This window comes from Falco cherrug, chromosome 6 (assembly GCF_023634085.1).
Source record: "Falco cherrug isolate bFalChe1 chromosome 6, bFalChe1.pri, whole genome shotgun sequence".
Taxonomy (NCBI): domain Eukaryota; kingdom Metazoa; phylum Chordata; class Aves; order Falconiformes; family Falconidae; genus Falco; species Falco cherrug.
The window spans coordinates 66,591,154-66,607,635 of NC_073702.1; the positions used below are offsets into that span (position 1 = coordinate 66,591,154).

General features: G+C 44.3%; 1 protein-coding gene across 1 annotated transcript in view; it reads left to right on the forward strand.

The window, feature by feature from the left end:
* Nucleotides 1–16,482, forward strand: part of SCML4 (Scm polycomb group protein like 4) — an 84,148-nt gene that overhangs the window by 53,497 nt on the left and 14,169 nt on the right. Inside the window, exons 7-8 of the mRNA XM_005445721.3 lie at nucleotides 4,117–4,383; nucleotides 13,181–13,326. Of these exons, the coding sequence (XP_005445778.2) occupies nucleotides 4,117–4,383; nucleotides 13,181–13,326 (413 nt within the window). The remainder of the gene's footprint in view (nucleotides 1–4,116; nucleotides 4,384–13,180; nucleotides 13,327–16,482) is intronic.

Here is a 16,482-nt window from a genome sequence, read left to right on the forward strand (position 1 = left end):
CACTGTGGGGGGCCCTGGACCCCTTACATGAGCCCTTGCCACAGTCATCCCCCACCCTCTGTGGCTGCTTCTTGGAGTGGCAATGTCAGTCATAGAATCAGAGGACAATTCAGGTGTGAAGGGACCCTAGGAGGGATCTGGCCCAAGCCCGTGCCCAAAGCAGGGTCAGCTATGGGGTCAGAACAGGTTGCTCAGGGCTTTGTCCAGCTGGGTCTGGAAAAACTCCAGTGCCAGAGCCTGTGTGGTCTCTCCCGGCAGCCTCTGCCACCACCCCACTGCCCTCATGGGGAACTGGTTCCTCCTTATCTCCAGTCTGAAGTTTTCATTTTAATTTTTTTTCCTGTTGTGTCTTGTTCTCCTGCTGTGCACCACTGTGAATAGCCTGGCTCCATCTTCTTGGAGACCTCCCCACGGGTCCTGTGGGGCTGCTGGTTCCTACCCACAAGCTGCCTCTCCCCCAGGCTGAACAAGCCCTGTTCCCCCAGCCTCTCCTAACAGGGCATGTGCTCCAGGCCCCAGGCATCTTGATGGCCCTCTGCTAAACTCCCCCATTTGTCCATGTCTGTCTGGTATCTCAGAGACCAAACCTGGATGCCAGGTTAGACCCCTGCAGTACCCCACTTTTTACTGGCCTCCATACAACATATTAACTACCACCCACTAAGCCTGATCATCAAACCAGCTTCTCACTCATCCCAGGCATAATGTTCTAACTTGGATGCAAGACTATGGTGGGAGATGGTGCTGAAAGCCTTGATGAAGTCAAGGCAAATGGCATCCACTGCTCTCCCTTTGCTCACAAATCCAGTTGCTTTACAATAGAAGGCAATCAGGTTGGTCAGGTGTGACTGATCCTTGGTGAACCCATACAGACTGTCCCTGGTCACCTTCACCTCCTTCTTTGCTGCTGCGAGAGGGGTCAGAAAATGCAGATGTCTTCTCCTGCCCTGAAGTGTCACTGGGTATAATGAATGTCTCTGTGCCCTGGAAGTCCCCTGGGCCTGCCTGCCTCTTCCCTTCCACATGTGGGTCTCTTCTGGGGGTGGACAGACTGTTGCAGGGCATGGGCTCATGGAGACATGGTTTCTCAAGGTGCACCAGCTCACGCAGTTTTACAAAGCAGCCCACACTCAGCAGGGAGCACAGAAGCTGACCAGCTGACCAGCATCTTTGAAAACTGTATGATTAAAAACCTGTAACCACACATACTTGAATGCACAGTCTCCTTTTTCCTAATCTGCATCCTCCATTTCATCAAGAGCTTCTTTTGGTCAGGAGGAGGTGACTCTGATGATCAAATCGAAGATCAGGAGCTCTGAAAAGGATTGCTTAGAAACCTGGCTGCTTGAGATGATCCCTGCTCCCCTCTGTTCAATGAAGACGTGGATATGACTTTTCAAATTCCCATAGTGCCTTCCACTGGAGCATGTTTCAAACACTAATAAAAGGAGGCTCCTGCCTGGTCTGTGGCAACAGGCATCGTTACTCCCATTTTGGAGCCCAAAGCAGAGACGTGTGGAATAAATTGATGTAGATGAAGAAAACAGTCTTAGGCAGGGTTACGAACAGAACTGACAGTGTCTGACTCCTCGTCTTAGTCTTGTACACAACTCATGGGTGTCCTTCCACGGAGAGATTTCACCCACATGTCTTATTTCACACAGACTACTGAGCGAGTCTGACATCAGTCAAAAAATCCCTGGTGTCTACTCAAAAATTTTGGAGTAATTTATATCCATAGTAATAAAAGCTGTATGCTGTTTATTTAGCAGGGCTCTTTTAATGCACTGTTTGTTGTTTTGATAGTCTGTGTCTTCTTCATATTGTAATCATATTAAAAGAGAATTCTTTTCCTGGAATAAAGAGGTAATGATTCACAAGAGGCATAATTATTCCATGCGGTGCAGGCAGAATGCTGCAGAAAGAGCTGTCTTCTTTATGCGTAAGAGCCTTTTATTGCAAGTGTTCTACACAGTAATTAAATTCCTTTGAATGAGGAGGCTTGATTGGATTTTCTTTGGTTTATTGGGAGGAGTCTGAAAAGCAAGGTATTTAGCTCAATTGCTATACAATTTTGGCATCTGTTGGAGGTTAGGGAGAAAGGTTCAGAATGTCTGATTCTTATTTCTCTTAGGCTAGTGTCACGTTAGCTGAACTCCATTGAATTCAATTGAATTGTACCCTGTCTGTACTTGGGTGAGAATCAATCTCAGGAATCTCTGGCAGAAAGCAGCAGGATACCTGACTGCACACTGTCAGGATCCAAATTATCTAAGGGAAAAAAGCCTTGCTAACGGCAAGTTACTTGCAGTTGGAAATGCAAGTACCCAACAGCGAGGAAACTTCACATTTACAGCTGTCCTTCAGATCTGATATTTGCCTTATGGCGAGTCCAGCCTTGGCCCAAGATGGGACAGAGTTTTAAAAGACAGCAGCAAGAAAATGAAGTCAGGCAATCATCTAACAAAAATCTGTCCTGTCGCTTGACACACGAGCCAGGATGCTGGCATGGCAGAACTCTTGAGTATTTGAGTTGTCAAACTAAATCATGTTTGTTTAACATCAACTACTGTACAGAGCTGCCAAGGTTTTTCTTTCAAAGAAACAGAGTAAAAATGAAAATTAAAAGGAAAATTCTATTATATACAGCCTCAACACCTATTAGCAATGGGTTTGGGTCTTGTAGCATAAATTACAGCATAAATTCTTTCTGTTACTCAATAAGGCTACGCAATACATCAGGAGGCGGGTGTTGTTCAGGCAGGGAAGGAGATGTGTGAAACCATGGGGGTAACTTCAACCTGCTCAGGTGTCTCTGGAGCGACAGTACACATGATGAGCAAAGTGGCATTTTCAACAGCTCAAAGAAATGTTGTGGGGCAATGGGAGGCACCTTCCTACTCTGGGGGCAGATGTTAACACCTCATCTCATCCAGTGAGAGTGGGAACCTCTGAAGAGCCGGTTGCCTGTATTTGTAGGGGTTATGTGAAGGTTTGGATCTCGGAGAGGTGCTGGTGGAGGAGAGGGTCCTGGGGTTGTGTGAGGGGAGGGCTGGTTTTGCAGGGAGAGCAGCGGTGGGGATGAAGAGGAGGAAGAGTTTTGATTATATTTTGTGAAGACAAAAAGGCAAGTAGGAAGGAGCTTGGATATTGAGGCCTGTTGGGAGGAGACTGGGACTGGTGGACCTAGACCTAGGTCTGAGGGGAACTAGAAAAACAAGTCTGTGTAATGCAAAACCTGGGGCTAGACCTGCTTCGTGCCTGTATGTTAGACCTCGCAAGCAAAGGGGAATATAAGGGTCTAAAACAGGTCTATAAGTGCAAAATTTGGTTTATTGGGAGGGGTCTGAAAAGCAAGGTATTTAGCTCCTACACAGTGCACAAAATGCAATGCAGAGGAGAGGAACCAGAGCAATGGTTTGCAGTGGTCCATGATGCTGGCACATGTGTCCTGAACCTGAGCTGGGTCTAAGTGACTCACACATCTCTGCCCATGATAAACCTCGGGAATGCTTGTCAGCCATCAAGCCTCTTCTCCTTGTGGAATATTGGGCCTGATGGATGTCTGCAGCTGAGTATATTTTCTGATTAATTTTGGTAATTGCAGCCAGAATACTTTAGTTTATTACCTTCATTCCCTTCTACTGGCTGCCAGGCATTACAAATGCAACAAACTGCCTGTCCAGTTGACTTCCTCTGCCTTCTTCCTTTCAACTTTCATGTTTTTAAATGAAAGACAGAGCAAACAGTAATTGCACAGTCCTCCAGCCTTGGTGGTATCTGAGGAGTAAGGCAAATGGGACCTACCGGTCAGTGGCCCAGGACTTTATGAAGAATATTGCTATAAGCTGACACAGATGAGTCACATCAAGCCATAGTTTCCCTGTTGTGACTGTACTGACTTCTGAGTGGTAGTGCTTCCCTTCCTTATTTATTAATTCTCAGCAAGGATCCTTCCTGGAGCCAGCTGTCTGTACAGAAAGTTGAAAATGGAGTTTACATTTTTGCCAAAAAAAGGGATTTTTGGCAAAAGAATATATATAATTTTTTCAAGGGCTGAATTAAAATTGGTTCTGTTTTACTGATGTTTCTTTTATGTCTTGTCTTCCCGAGCAGAAACGGCCATACCTGAGGACTACTTGGTTGACCCCGCGAACATGAAACGGTACAGCGTGGATCCTGCCGATTCTGCCTTCAGTTGCATGGGCTCCATGTACACCATGCGGCAGACTCCTGCAGATGGACGTCCTGCTGGAGGCTCCTCTTCCTCCTGTAGCCATCGTCCTGCTCAGATGTCTTCAGGGGGGTCCTCATCTACCAGCCTGCGGCATCAGACCTCCAGTCCAACGAGGAATGGGACCTATCTTGAAGGAAACAGAAGTGGTAATATAACATCTTCCATTTAGCAATGTGTGCTGCTATGCTGGTGCCACGCTGGAGTCTTAACTCACTCCCAAATTCCCCAGAAAATTAGTGAGTTGACATCCATCCAGACCACTCATGCTTCCATTTAGGAGAAAAAGCAACCTATGTAAACACAAAATCAATCTGTTCATCATTAAGTAAAAAGGTGAATGTTTTCTAATGCTGTTATTAATTATGTAAACATATGTATTATGTATAATTGTGTGGCAATCACAACTGTTATTATCGACTGACAAATATAAATATTAATATATGTCATTTTTCCTAAAGACTGATACTGCCTACAGGCAGGTACCTGTTATATGTGTGACACTAGCTGTGTACATGATAAGATGCAGAGCAAACCCAGATATTAGTGCCTACTTCAAAGAATTTTAGCAAAAGGTTTTGCTTCCCAGCTGTGTGGGCCATCCTGCCCCTTTAATCATGAACCAAGCCAGATTTTGCTTGAAAGAGACTGCCCAGCAAAACATATTTTTAGAAATCATCAAGCTCACTGATCAAGGTTTTTATCCTTCAGGAAGTAAAGTCACAAGAAGTTTATCTGCAAATTCAAGGGATGCCATGGGAACTATTGCATTTAATAACCCTTCTTCTTCCCTCTCTTTGTATTTTCATCCAGTTACCCTGCTAGGATTTACATTTGCTCGGTCAGTCACTATGCCCATTAGCTATATTCCCTATTAGCAATGATTTTTTTTTTCTTTAGAAATTACCTTCGTTCATCAAACAGGTTAGCTAATTCCCTGAACTTTGGGTAACTGTGTCTTTGTTTGCATTGTCCAAGTTCTCTATTAACAGGTCTTTATCAGTAGTAATTCCAACAGTGTCTTCACCCCTTACTAATTATTCAAACTTCATTTATGCATTTTTCATCTTGAAGATAGATCTAACAAAGGAGTTGAGTGTCTTTGCCATTTTTAAGTCATTAATTTCTCTCCCCTCGTCATTTATTAATGGAATCTACTGTCACTGTAGCATTTTTTTTTTTTTTAATCGGGATATATTTGCAGAAGCCTTGCTGGTTCCCCTAGCCCCTTTGCTGACCATTAGCTCATTACACTGTCTTTCTGCCCTTGCATTTCACCTGGAAACTGCAAGTGATTCTTGCTTGGTAGCCACTCCAGAGCCTCTTCACAGCAGCCACAGATCTTTGCATAATCCTTTCACACCACTCACCTCCCCATCACCTGCAGTATTTCTTGTTCCTGAACTTTCATCATTTAATATTTTAGAATATTTTCTTCCAAAATATGTATTACTAGTATTTATCCTAGTCTTTATTTGTTTATCTAAGGTTGCCTTCTTAAATGTTCAATACCTACCCAAAACCATCACTCACTCTGCTATTATTTGCACGCACTTGTTTCCCTGGTTTACCCCTGTGATACTCTATTATACAGATCACAGAGAAGCATTCGGTTCTCATAATTGTTTTTGCTTTACTTACAGAGTCAACTTTACTCAAAGCAAAGCGGATAGTATAGAAATACACTACAGCCAACCACTTGCAAAAGATTGTCACTAGGAACTGGGGGCCTCAGTTACAAAGAAACAGAAATGAGAGCCACTTTGTTTCAGACCTTCTTCAGCACCTCCCAGGTCAGCACAGTCAGGTGCTGGGAGGACAAGGGGCTCACTGCGTACAGGATTCATTTCCCCCTCTCCCACCGCTTCCTTAGAGCCTCCTAGCAGAACTGGGACCCTGTCATCAAGCTTTTGGGATGGCAGCTGTGAGGAGCCAAGGTTTAACAATGTTGTTGCTTGCTAGCATTGAAAATCTATAATTCTCCTTGGGATCAATTATCTCTTTGGAATCAATGGTCAGAGCAGTTCAAAGCAAAGGCATAGCCTCTCTCCAACATGACACAGCAGCACACATCCAGGAAAGAGATAGGTGCAGAGGTGGTGATGCTTCCCCACTAACCTCTCCACCTTCAGAAATTTGTGGCTCAAGGACTCCCTGAACCTGGATTCATATGTAGTAACCCTTCATAAAGATGGTTCATAAAGACACACCCCCCCCCCCCCCCGCCACACACACACTGCATCACTCAGTGGCTAATTGAATACATTGTGCATTTTCACCATCCACAAAATTCCCATGCTTAAGAATGTGTTGTGTGGAGAAAAGCCTTGCTGTCAGGGGTTTCAAACTATGTTCAAGGGACTGAAGCTTAAAATCAGAGCTCCTAAAGCTCACTCAGCTGCATTACTTTCCCTTCTTGTTTCTGGCTGTGAATGTCACTGTTTCCCAGTCTCAGCCAACATGTTGTGAAAATGCATGGCTCAGCATGGTCCTGAACAGGAAGCTAAGCTTCAGGAGACAGCTCCATCTTGCTTGTCACGACATCCCACAAAACCTGCAGTCTTTACAAAACGAAAGCCTAAAAGATGGCACATCTTTTTTTCCAGAACGGTACATAAAAGTCATTGAGTTGCCATGCAATAGGCTTTGCTGGTTCCTGTATCTCTCTAACTTAAAACATATTAAAGCACTTTGAGGAGAAAAATGCTTTTGAACCAGGTGTCCACAACATGTGGGTGTCTCTGAAGAAGTTACAAGTGACTTTAAGCTGTTACGTAAAATACTTTTGGGTAACAGGACTCACCCCAAAACTGCTTAGTATTTTTTATGTAACAAGCATTTGACACTTGCATAGACTAGCTCCTCTGGGACCTCTGGGTCATTTGGCCAGCTCCACAGTAAAGACTCCCCCAAACTGACAGTTACGCAGGGAACATCATGAAAATTCTTATGAATTGATTGATTTGCTTATTTATAATCATTGACAATGTATTAGTCCCAGTATCATCCATTGTAGGTTAGAGTCTGCCACAGAGGTACAGGCAAACTCATACAGAGATGGGTTTGCAATCAAGGTCTCTAACGGGGGGGACAGCAATCCCCTGTGCTCCACCAAAGCAGGGCAGCACTAAGAGCTAGTGACACCACCATCCATCACATTTTCTCTGATCCACTCAGATGCTTTCTGGAGACTCCAGCAGAGAGTCTTCCACAGCCCATGGCAGGAGCTGGGTCCTCTGAGGCAGCGGAGAGGCATTTATTCTCAGACATGGCCAGGCAGTTTTCAGTAGCTATGATGGGCAACACAGTGACATCCATGAAGTCAAGGTGCCCACAGATTCATTACAATATCACCTCTAGCATTAAAGAAACTGTGCTGTTTCCAGTCACAGCCTGGTTTCATCTCCTACTCCATTTGCAATAGCATCAGCTCTGTAACACTGGAATTCCCACCAGAGTCCTAGAAACCATTGTCTGTTCCTCCTTAAAATTAGAGACTGTATTTCTTCACAGCTATCACACTTTCACCCACCATGCTGCTTCTACTTTTGCTGGCAATTCCAGACTTCTAAAATACACATCTTTCTGCAACTGCCTTAGTGCAGCCACATTAAAGCTTGATTACTGTCTTTGCAAAATCTCTCTTGCAAAGGTCTTTGGAATCTGCACTCTCACTATGATGCTTCTGGCTGTGTTTTTCCCCTTTCTAGGGATAATTTATATGCTGCTGAATCATAAGTGAGCAAAGATGAGTAAGTGGTGCATGCCAGTCTCTGTTCTTATTGTCCTCCGTTTGCATACTTACAAGGCAGAGATAGGCAGGACTCATTAAAAAGAAGAATTTATCTCTGAAACCTCAAACCAATCCTCTTTATTTATGGATAGTTTTGAAAAATAGCTTGCATTATTTATCATGGTGGGCAAATATCATGGAAAAAACCATAACCATAAAACATATCTCAGTGCATAGCAGAACATGTCTTTCAAGCGGAATGGATGAGATTAAACCTCAAAGCTCTCATTAATGCAATCGGAAGCTTGATGCCTAATTCTCCATGATTATGCAAAAAAATTCCAAACAACCCCCCCCAAAAAAACAAAAAAAAACCCCAAAAACCAACTCATTTCAGAAAGCCAGTTGGGGCTGCTAACAGATAAACATGCACTTTCCTGTCATCATTTGCCAAATTGAAGCTCTTAAATCAGGGAAGGAATAGTCAAGGACATCATAAACCTTTCCAAGCCAGCTTACATAACAAAGTCTTTATTCCAAGTATGAAGAATTGCGTGTTCAACCACAATATAATAACCTTAACCTTGCCCTGTAGCTTGTTATTTTTATGTAGATTTTATTATCCAGTATTAGCAGTTAATTATTCTCACCTGAGGGCCTTTGTTAAAGAGGCAATCCTGCTTGCTAATGCATTTATTTCCTGAAAACATTTAGGGGCGCAGGGTTTGAAGTTTCTCTTTTTCCAGATTAATGGTGCAAGCACTGTCTGGGGGCTGGATCCAACACCTCCCCAAGGCAGTGGCAAAGTTGCTGCTGACAGTGTCATGGGCTCAGCACTGGGTACCACTACTTTGGCAAACACGGCCTGTCTGTTAATTTTTGAGGATATTTACAGCCTGAAAGTTTTGATGCTTTCAGTGAGCTGCCTTCTTTTTCCCCCTGCAAAAGAGAGGCAAAGCAAGAAAAGCCCAAATAAATATTTAACACCAGCCCATCGCCACACCTCATGCAGCTGGATGCTGGGCTGCCCTTGCATTGGGCGAAGGAGCACCTGCAATGTTGCACCCCTACGCAGTGTATGCCATGCCTGGAGCAGGAGCAGCTGCCATGCTGGGGGGGCAGGGACTCTGCCCTGCCACACTGTGGGGCTGAGGCCACCAGCCAGGTGGTACACGGCATCTCCTGCAAGCACTTGCCAGTGCAAACTGACATGCTAAGCCTAATCTTTGCAGAGCTCTCCACTGACTGTGGCTCATCAAACCCCCTCCCACCCATAAATATCCTGTAATTGTGTTCTTCCACACACCTACTTTTCTGATTCCTCTCCTCTTCTGCTTGGTATGCCTTAGACATTTAGAAAAGTGTCTTCTACAAAGCCTTCCTCTTGTTTATAGTGGGAGATGGTTTGTTTTTTTAAAATAATTCCCATTTCTCTGCGCCTTTGAGGGTCTGCTACTTCTGCTTAGTTTCAGTAGATCTGCTGCTCCTTATTATCTGCTCCAGTGCAATCAGAAAGAACCTTTTAAAATTTCATTCCCACCCCCTTCCCTTGAGGCAAAGAAATCATTTAGGCCTGCAGCAATATTAAAGTTCATCTGTCACTCCCTTTCCACTCTTATCTATCAATGACCGTACTCCCTCTGGGCTCTGTTTGTTTGCCAAGAACATATTTAGGGAGTCTGTTATTTATCTTTCCTTCCTTCACAGGTTTAACTCCATTTTAGCATCAGATTTCCTTGTCATGCCTCTGCAGCTGTTTGGGTGTTGGCTTTCTCTCTCTCCGTCCTCCTGCACAGGAAGGTCCTGAGGCCAGAGGCAGGGGGCAGAGAAAAGCCTGTGTGGGGTGAGAGCTCAGACCAAGCCAGGCCACATCTTTCCATCAGATTCACTGGGTTTTGGCCACTGACCCGGTATCTCCAGCCATTTCTGTGCAGGCAGTGGTCTCTACTGGGATGCTCCAAGACCTTCTTCCTGCAGAAGAACCTCTTCACTCTCCTTCCCCGACATCGCTTCAGGCAGGAGGGGGAAGTGCTTCCCTCTGATTACCTAAATTTCCATATCCCATTCCATTAATTTGACAAATTTTTGCCACCTGTCAAAAACAGGAAATTGGATTTGACCTAGATTATGATCTCTAAAAATAATTATTGGTCGCGAGCACTCCCATCTCTTTGTAATCTGAGTATTCATTATCATCTTGATTAATTCTGATGACAGGATGGCATAGGATACCCGGGAGACATGAGACTTCCTCATTTATCTAATTCTTAGGTTAAGTGTGAATACCTTCAGATAAGAAAAAATGTATAGTACTTGCCCTGCTGCCATCAAACACTTTTGTGCTTAATATAATCTTTCAGCAAAGTGATGCTATTGAAGCAAACCCCAGGCCTTTGTGTGGACATGAAATTATTTTATTCTCTTTTGTAAATGGGGAGATTACACTTAAATGTGTAAACTATGATGTTAAAAAGCCAAGTAAGTTAAACAACAAAATACATTTTAAAAGATATAGAAAAACAGATTGTTTCCAGACTCACCAGCAACAAACTATGTTCCAGATATTTTTCTGTAAGCTGATGGCATCCCAGTTTTACTAACAACATTTAAATGTAGCTTATTACACACAAGTGAAATAACACATCTTAATTCATGAAAAAGCAGCAGAGAATCCAAGATTCAACTCTAGGTAGGTAAATAAAGACGAAACAATCTCTGAAGATTTAGTATCTACACATAATTCTTGTTTTTATGTTATTATATTATACCTCAGGTAGGGGTTTGAAAGGGTTATCTTCAGCTGCTAGGGCCTGGAAGAGTTCTAGCCATGTAGTCTCTTTAGAAAGGTCGTTTATATATTTGTCTTTTAAAAATCAGGTTTATGCTATTGATTGCTAGATTGTGAAGGAGTGAATAGAATTCCCCTGTCATTTCAACCTTTTCTTCCCATCTCCCTTCCTTTCATCACAATATTTCTGATACCTGTGAAGGATCCCAACTGCTCTCGGGGGTCTCTGCTCCCCTTTGCCCTTTCCTGGCATTTCTGGAAGCAGTGGGTTGCGGGCAGGATTCATTGGGCTGGGGGCTGCTCTCTCTGTGTTGAGTGTGAATCCCAGGCTAAGCCCCCTGGGCTTTCCTTACATTCGTACCAATTTAAGGGAAAAAATGTGATCCTCAGTAGTGGTACAAATCTCCCCTGTCCACGTTATGATCGTAGCACAGAAACTTCTGCAACCCCTTGGGTACAGCCAAACCTTTCTCTCCCCATCCCTCCACCCCCACCCCCCACCTCCCCCCTCTGTTTTCTGGTTGGTTTGCAAAAGCCTGGGTTTTCTCCCTGACCTTGGGTTTGAGGTGCCAAGGTGCCCAATATCTCCACGCACCAGCTGGCATCCAGACCATCAGCAAATCAGGCAGGGGAGAAATACTCGCCCCTCTGCCTCCAAGACAAGTCTCAGTTCTCCCACTTGTCCGTGACAAAGTTACTCAATGTTACTGATGGTCCAGGGGTTGGCCAAGACCTGTTTGTTTTGCACTCTTTGTCTTCATCGTTTCGTGCCAAAGGCTCCAGATGGTGTCTGTACCATTGTGTATTGCATTTATTCTGTGAGCAGAGCCCAGGGTCGCCTGAGTCCATACGAACACCAATCCTTGCTGTCTAATTAAGAGGACCTGCGGCTATTCCTTGTCCTTTATATCCAGAACAGTGACTTAGCAAATGAGAGTCTAATTATCATGATATTTACATCACATCCCATTATGAAGCCCATCGACCAGATCTGCACATTCACAGCACTGCTGCTTTCTGGAGTTCATCTTTTGTAACTGCAAAATATACCTCATTATATTATACTGTAAGATGAGCATGGTGGCAAAGGAAAAAGGACCAATGTGCATATAAAACCATTATTGGGCATATAGGGGCAGAGCCTCAGCTAATATAAATCAGCACAGCTCTGTTGAAGTCAATGGAACGACAGTCTACACAGGCCACAAACGCAGCCCACTACATTTGCTCACACGCATTAAGATCATGTTTTAAGTCATGCATAGGGATTCTCACACATTTAATCTGTCTCTATAAGCTCGGTATTTCTCTGGAGAGTTCAGACCTTCTCTCCTTAGCAACTCTGACTGTCCTCTTGTCTACCTGGGGCTTCTCCAGGCTCCAGTTTAGGTATCTGTGCTCCCTCTCTACTTGCACTCTTCTGTTTCCTTTTTTGCCTTCTGTAGTGTCTGCTTGCTTGCCATTTGCACCTCTCTCATTAAAAAATGGGCCTTAACAGAGAGAGATGAGCAGGACAAGTCACATTTTATACATCTGTGTGCTGCCACCTGCTAATGAAAACTTTGCTTGGTGTGGGTATAAACAAACTTAAACAGCTTTCCTATAACCTAGCATAATATAGTTCTTGTAATAGTGAAGCAGCATAAGTGGGGGTGCAAATTGTATTCACATGGAGGCTGAGATTTATAATTCTGCAGAGACTAAGAACAAAAACATAAATGCACTTTCATTCCAATGTGCCTTTATTCACTTGATTTAAAGCTACAGCAAGCTGAAGTGACCTTAAATCATCCAGGGCTTGTACCATTAAAAAGTCGCATGTGTAATGTTCATCTTTGCGTGTTTTAGTAGCTTTCCAAATAGGCATTCATCGGGGACCATCGTTTTCCTGAGAGCCTAAGATTAGGAGGATATGAACTGGAAACCTTCCTTTAAGCTCTAAGATAAGTCTAAACATCTGAATGAGAAGAAAAAACCCCTATTTGCTAAATCCTGATTTTATCTTCTACCCTTTGCATTCAATGGCAAGCTCCTTTGTTTAGTGCTGAAGCACTTTCTCTCCAGGTGGGAGGGTGGTGTCTTCTTGAGCCAAGATCCCCACTGCTTGCAGAGCAGACAGCAGAGGCAGCTCAGTTTAAGAGCCTGGCAGCTGGCACATTTTTCCTTCCCCAGCAGGAACCTGAGGGTTTCATGTTTTTTAATGCAATTTGCCAGCTGGGATCATGTCTCCCGATAAGCAGTCAGATCAGAAACTGCTCCAAGTCCCCTTCTCTCCCCACCCCACCATCTCAGGCTGATACTTGCACACACAGATCAAACATCCAACACCGCAGTGAGGTCCCCCCTACCCATGCACACTCACAAACCAAGGAAACTATTGTGTGCCATTTTAATGCGCTGTTGTGGGCTTTTTTTGTACCAATAGCCTCAAGTCCTTCACCAGAACGACAAGACACGGCTCGGCCATCAAGCAAGAATCCTTTGACCTGGACAGTGGATGATGTGGTTTGGTTTGTCAAGGATGCTGACCCTCAAGCTTTAGGTCCCCACGTGGAGCTCTTCAGAAAACACGTATGTAGAAGGCTGCCCTTGCCACTTCTGGGTAATTTAAGCCAAGTGTATGGGCAGTTGCAAGAGGTAGACAGTACACCTCATACACACCCCTTCAGCTGCCTTCGGAGGCTTTAGGCAGTGTTTGTTCTCAGCCAGGCTGAACACAGGGTCCTGCAAGGAGTTCAGCTCTGCTGAGGGGGTTTGGCTGAAGAAACGTTCACTTACCACTCAAGAAGGTGGTCAAACGCTGGAACAGGCTTCCTGGAGAGGTGGTCAATGCCCCAAACCTCTCAGTATTTAAAAGGCATTTGGATAACATGCTTAGTAACATGCTTTAACTTCTGGTCAACCCTGAAGTGGTCATGGACTAGATGATCATTGTAGCTCCCTTCTAACTGAAATTTCTATTCTATTCTATTCTATTCTATTCTATTCTATTCTATTCTATTCTATTCTATTCTATTCTATTCTATTCTATTCTATTCTATTCTATTCTATTCTATTCTATTCTAATTTATCCTTCAGCAGGGATGCCCTAACAAAGTCTTTAGAAAATGCTCACTATTTGTTTCCAACTATACCAGTGTAAACTGTTTCTATGCCAAGCCTAAGAGCACTGAGGATCTGGTGCTCATTTTTCATTGTCATTTTGGCACAAAAAAGCCTCATTTCAATGACAATTTTTTCCCCAGATGCCTATGATTCTTCTCTGAAGAGCATACTTCATGTGTCTCTGGATATTTAGCAGGAGAAACCCAAAACAGCCAGGCTTTTAATCTTTTTCCCCTCAGTATTATGTAACTACATAATCAAATTTAACAGACCTGCTGACTCACTGGAGAATATGATAGCTGCTTTTGCTAGGCAATCTCCAGTGGTGGAGATGATATTATCCTTGATTAGTAAAGGGGAAGACTGTAAACACACATCTGATTTGGAGTTTCTTGTTCTGCTGCTGTATATGGAGTTGGCACCAATGCGTCTAATAGCATCTTCAGCTTCCTCCTCCTCCTCCATCTCTACTTGATCAATTCAGTCTGGCTATGAACATGGATTTTACTCTAAAGTGACTCGCTTGTGTTCAGCTGGAGGTCATAGCTTTGGATGTAAGTGCCTGGACCTAGGTCTAAAGGAGAAGAGCTCCCCAGACCTGACTCCTGAACAGCATCTCAGGTTGCAAAGCAGGTGAGAGAGCTTGATCACCAGGTCCCACTCCTTGCCAGTGTGCCAGCAGGGACAGGTGGGAATGTGGGGCTGCCGACAAGAGCTAAGGGAGACAACGGATGGACTTCCAGCTATATCCTGGATGCAGTTTCTAGATACTGAGGAGAAGAGGTGGCTGAGGAGCACTGATGAACACTGGCCTTGGTGTCTGCTTACCCTAGGCAGCTATTGAGGCCATCTGCTGTTCTACAGACAGTCCAGTGGGATGAGAATAACAGAGCAGGCACAGTGGTGCTAGGACCTACTGCTAGGACCAGCCTACTTTCACTGCCTTCTACATAGAAGTCAGATCTGCCTTATAACCTGATAATGAAAACATGGCCTACATTGGCCATGTGGGTAACCAGGCAGATAGGAAAGCCACCTTCAGATTTAAAGGCACTTGCTTCAGCATGAGTTTTTGAGACTATCAGAAAGGGCTATGCATCAAGAGAAATCTCTTCATGCAAGGGAGAGAGAATTGCCATGGTCTAAGGCATACAGATAATTCCCAAAGAAAAGAAATATGTATTAATCTTGTAAATATGGACAGTGCAAAAGCATCGGTTTTATCTAGTTTCCACTTGTAGCAAAGGATGACACAACATGCTTTTATCTAGCAATGGGGCAGTGACATGCTTCAGGCAGTCATGGGCCAGCTGCACTGGAGCATACCATGATACTACAGCTGCTCTGTGACCAAAAAGATCAAGCTAAATTGCTACTAAAGACTGTCCCTGTCATCCTTTGTTGAACACCCAGCACCCATGGGCTCTACTTATCATTGGTTTCCTTGTAAAATATGCCATAGGTGTAAGAACCTGGGTAAGATTACCACACAACTCAATTCAATTATGCCTTTGAGTTATATATGTGCCTGCAATTTTTCAGCTTTCAAGTCTCATCTGATTAGCACGGAGACCCCAGGGGTGAAAGACAAGTGATTAGTCCATTAACCTTAGCCATATCTTCCTGTATGTTCAATCTTTCTGTGAAGCAGGTGTATAATTTACTTAGAATACTTAGAAGCACTTACTGTCATTGACAAGACCCAGCTATCACCTGAAATTGTTGCTTTGGCAATCAGCTTATCTGAGCTGTAACACTGGAAGGGAAAGGGTGGTGGGACCACCAGGAAGAAGGGTCTGGGGGAGATGGACTGCATGCAGGCAGCATGCTCTCCTGCTGCCATATTTAGCCATTTGGGCATTGACCGCAGTCCCCAGAGCGGGCTCTCCCATTGTGCAGTAAGGAGGTACAGCCGCATCCTCCACTGCTGCAACAGGCGTTGCAGGATGACCTGGCTCTGTCTCTGCTCTTCTCACCAGGAGAAGAAGCTTTTCTTCTTGCCAAGACACCCAAGGAGCTCTGTCGCAGGCAGCTCCTGAGAGTGTCCGTCAAAGACCGTGAAACTGCCTACTGCCTCCCCTCCACTGTTCCCTGCTCCCTTGGCAGGGCTGTGTGCCAAGGAGAAGCCAGCCTGTAGCTGATAGATCTTTTGGCTTTGTGTAAAGGAGCTATCAGCCCGGCAGGGACCTCGTAGCGGCACTGCGTGACAGCCCCATGCTGTGCTCTCTCAGCAAGAAAGACTTGGTAGAAAGACTGGGAGGAAGGCAAATGGAGGAAGGGAAAGAGTTACACAGGGAATTAGCAAGTAGAGAGCTCAAGCTGGAAGGGATTGAAGCAGTGTTATGGTCTGACAGTTTAATTATGGCCAGTGATTGGCAAATGCATGTATGAAGGAGACAAAAACCTTTGAGTCTGACATAATTAATCCAATTTATTCAAATAGCAACCTGTCTCCACCAGTGCTAGACATCAGACTTATGAGCACGCATCTTTCTCTAGACCTTCATCTCGAGTGTTTGAGCACTGACCTCAAAGTCTGAGCTGCAACTCACTGCAGTTCTGCTGCAGCCTTACCAGGGCTGTTTTCTGTTCATGAGACTTCAGAATACAAAAGAAGGGAGA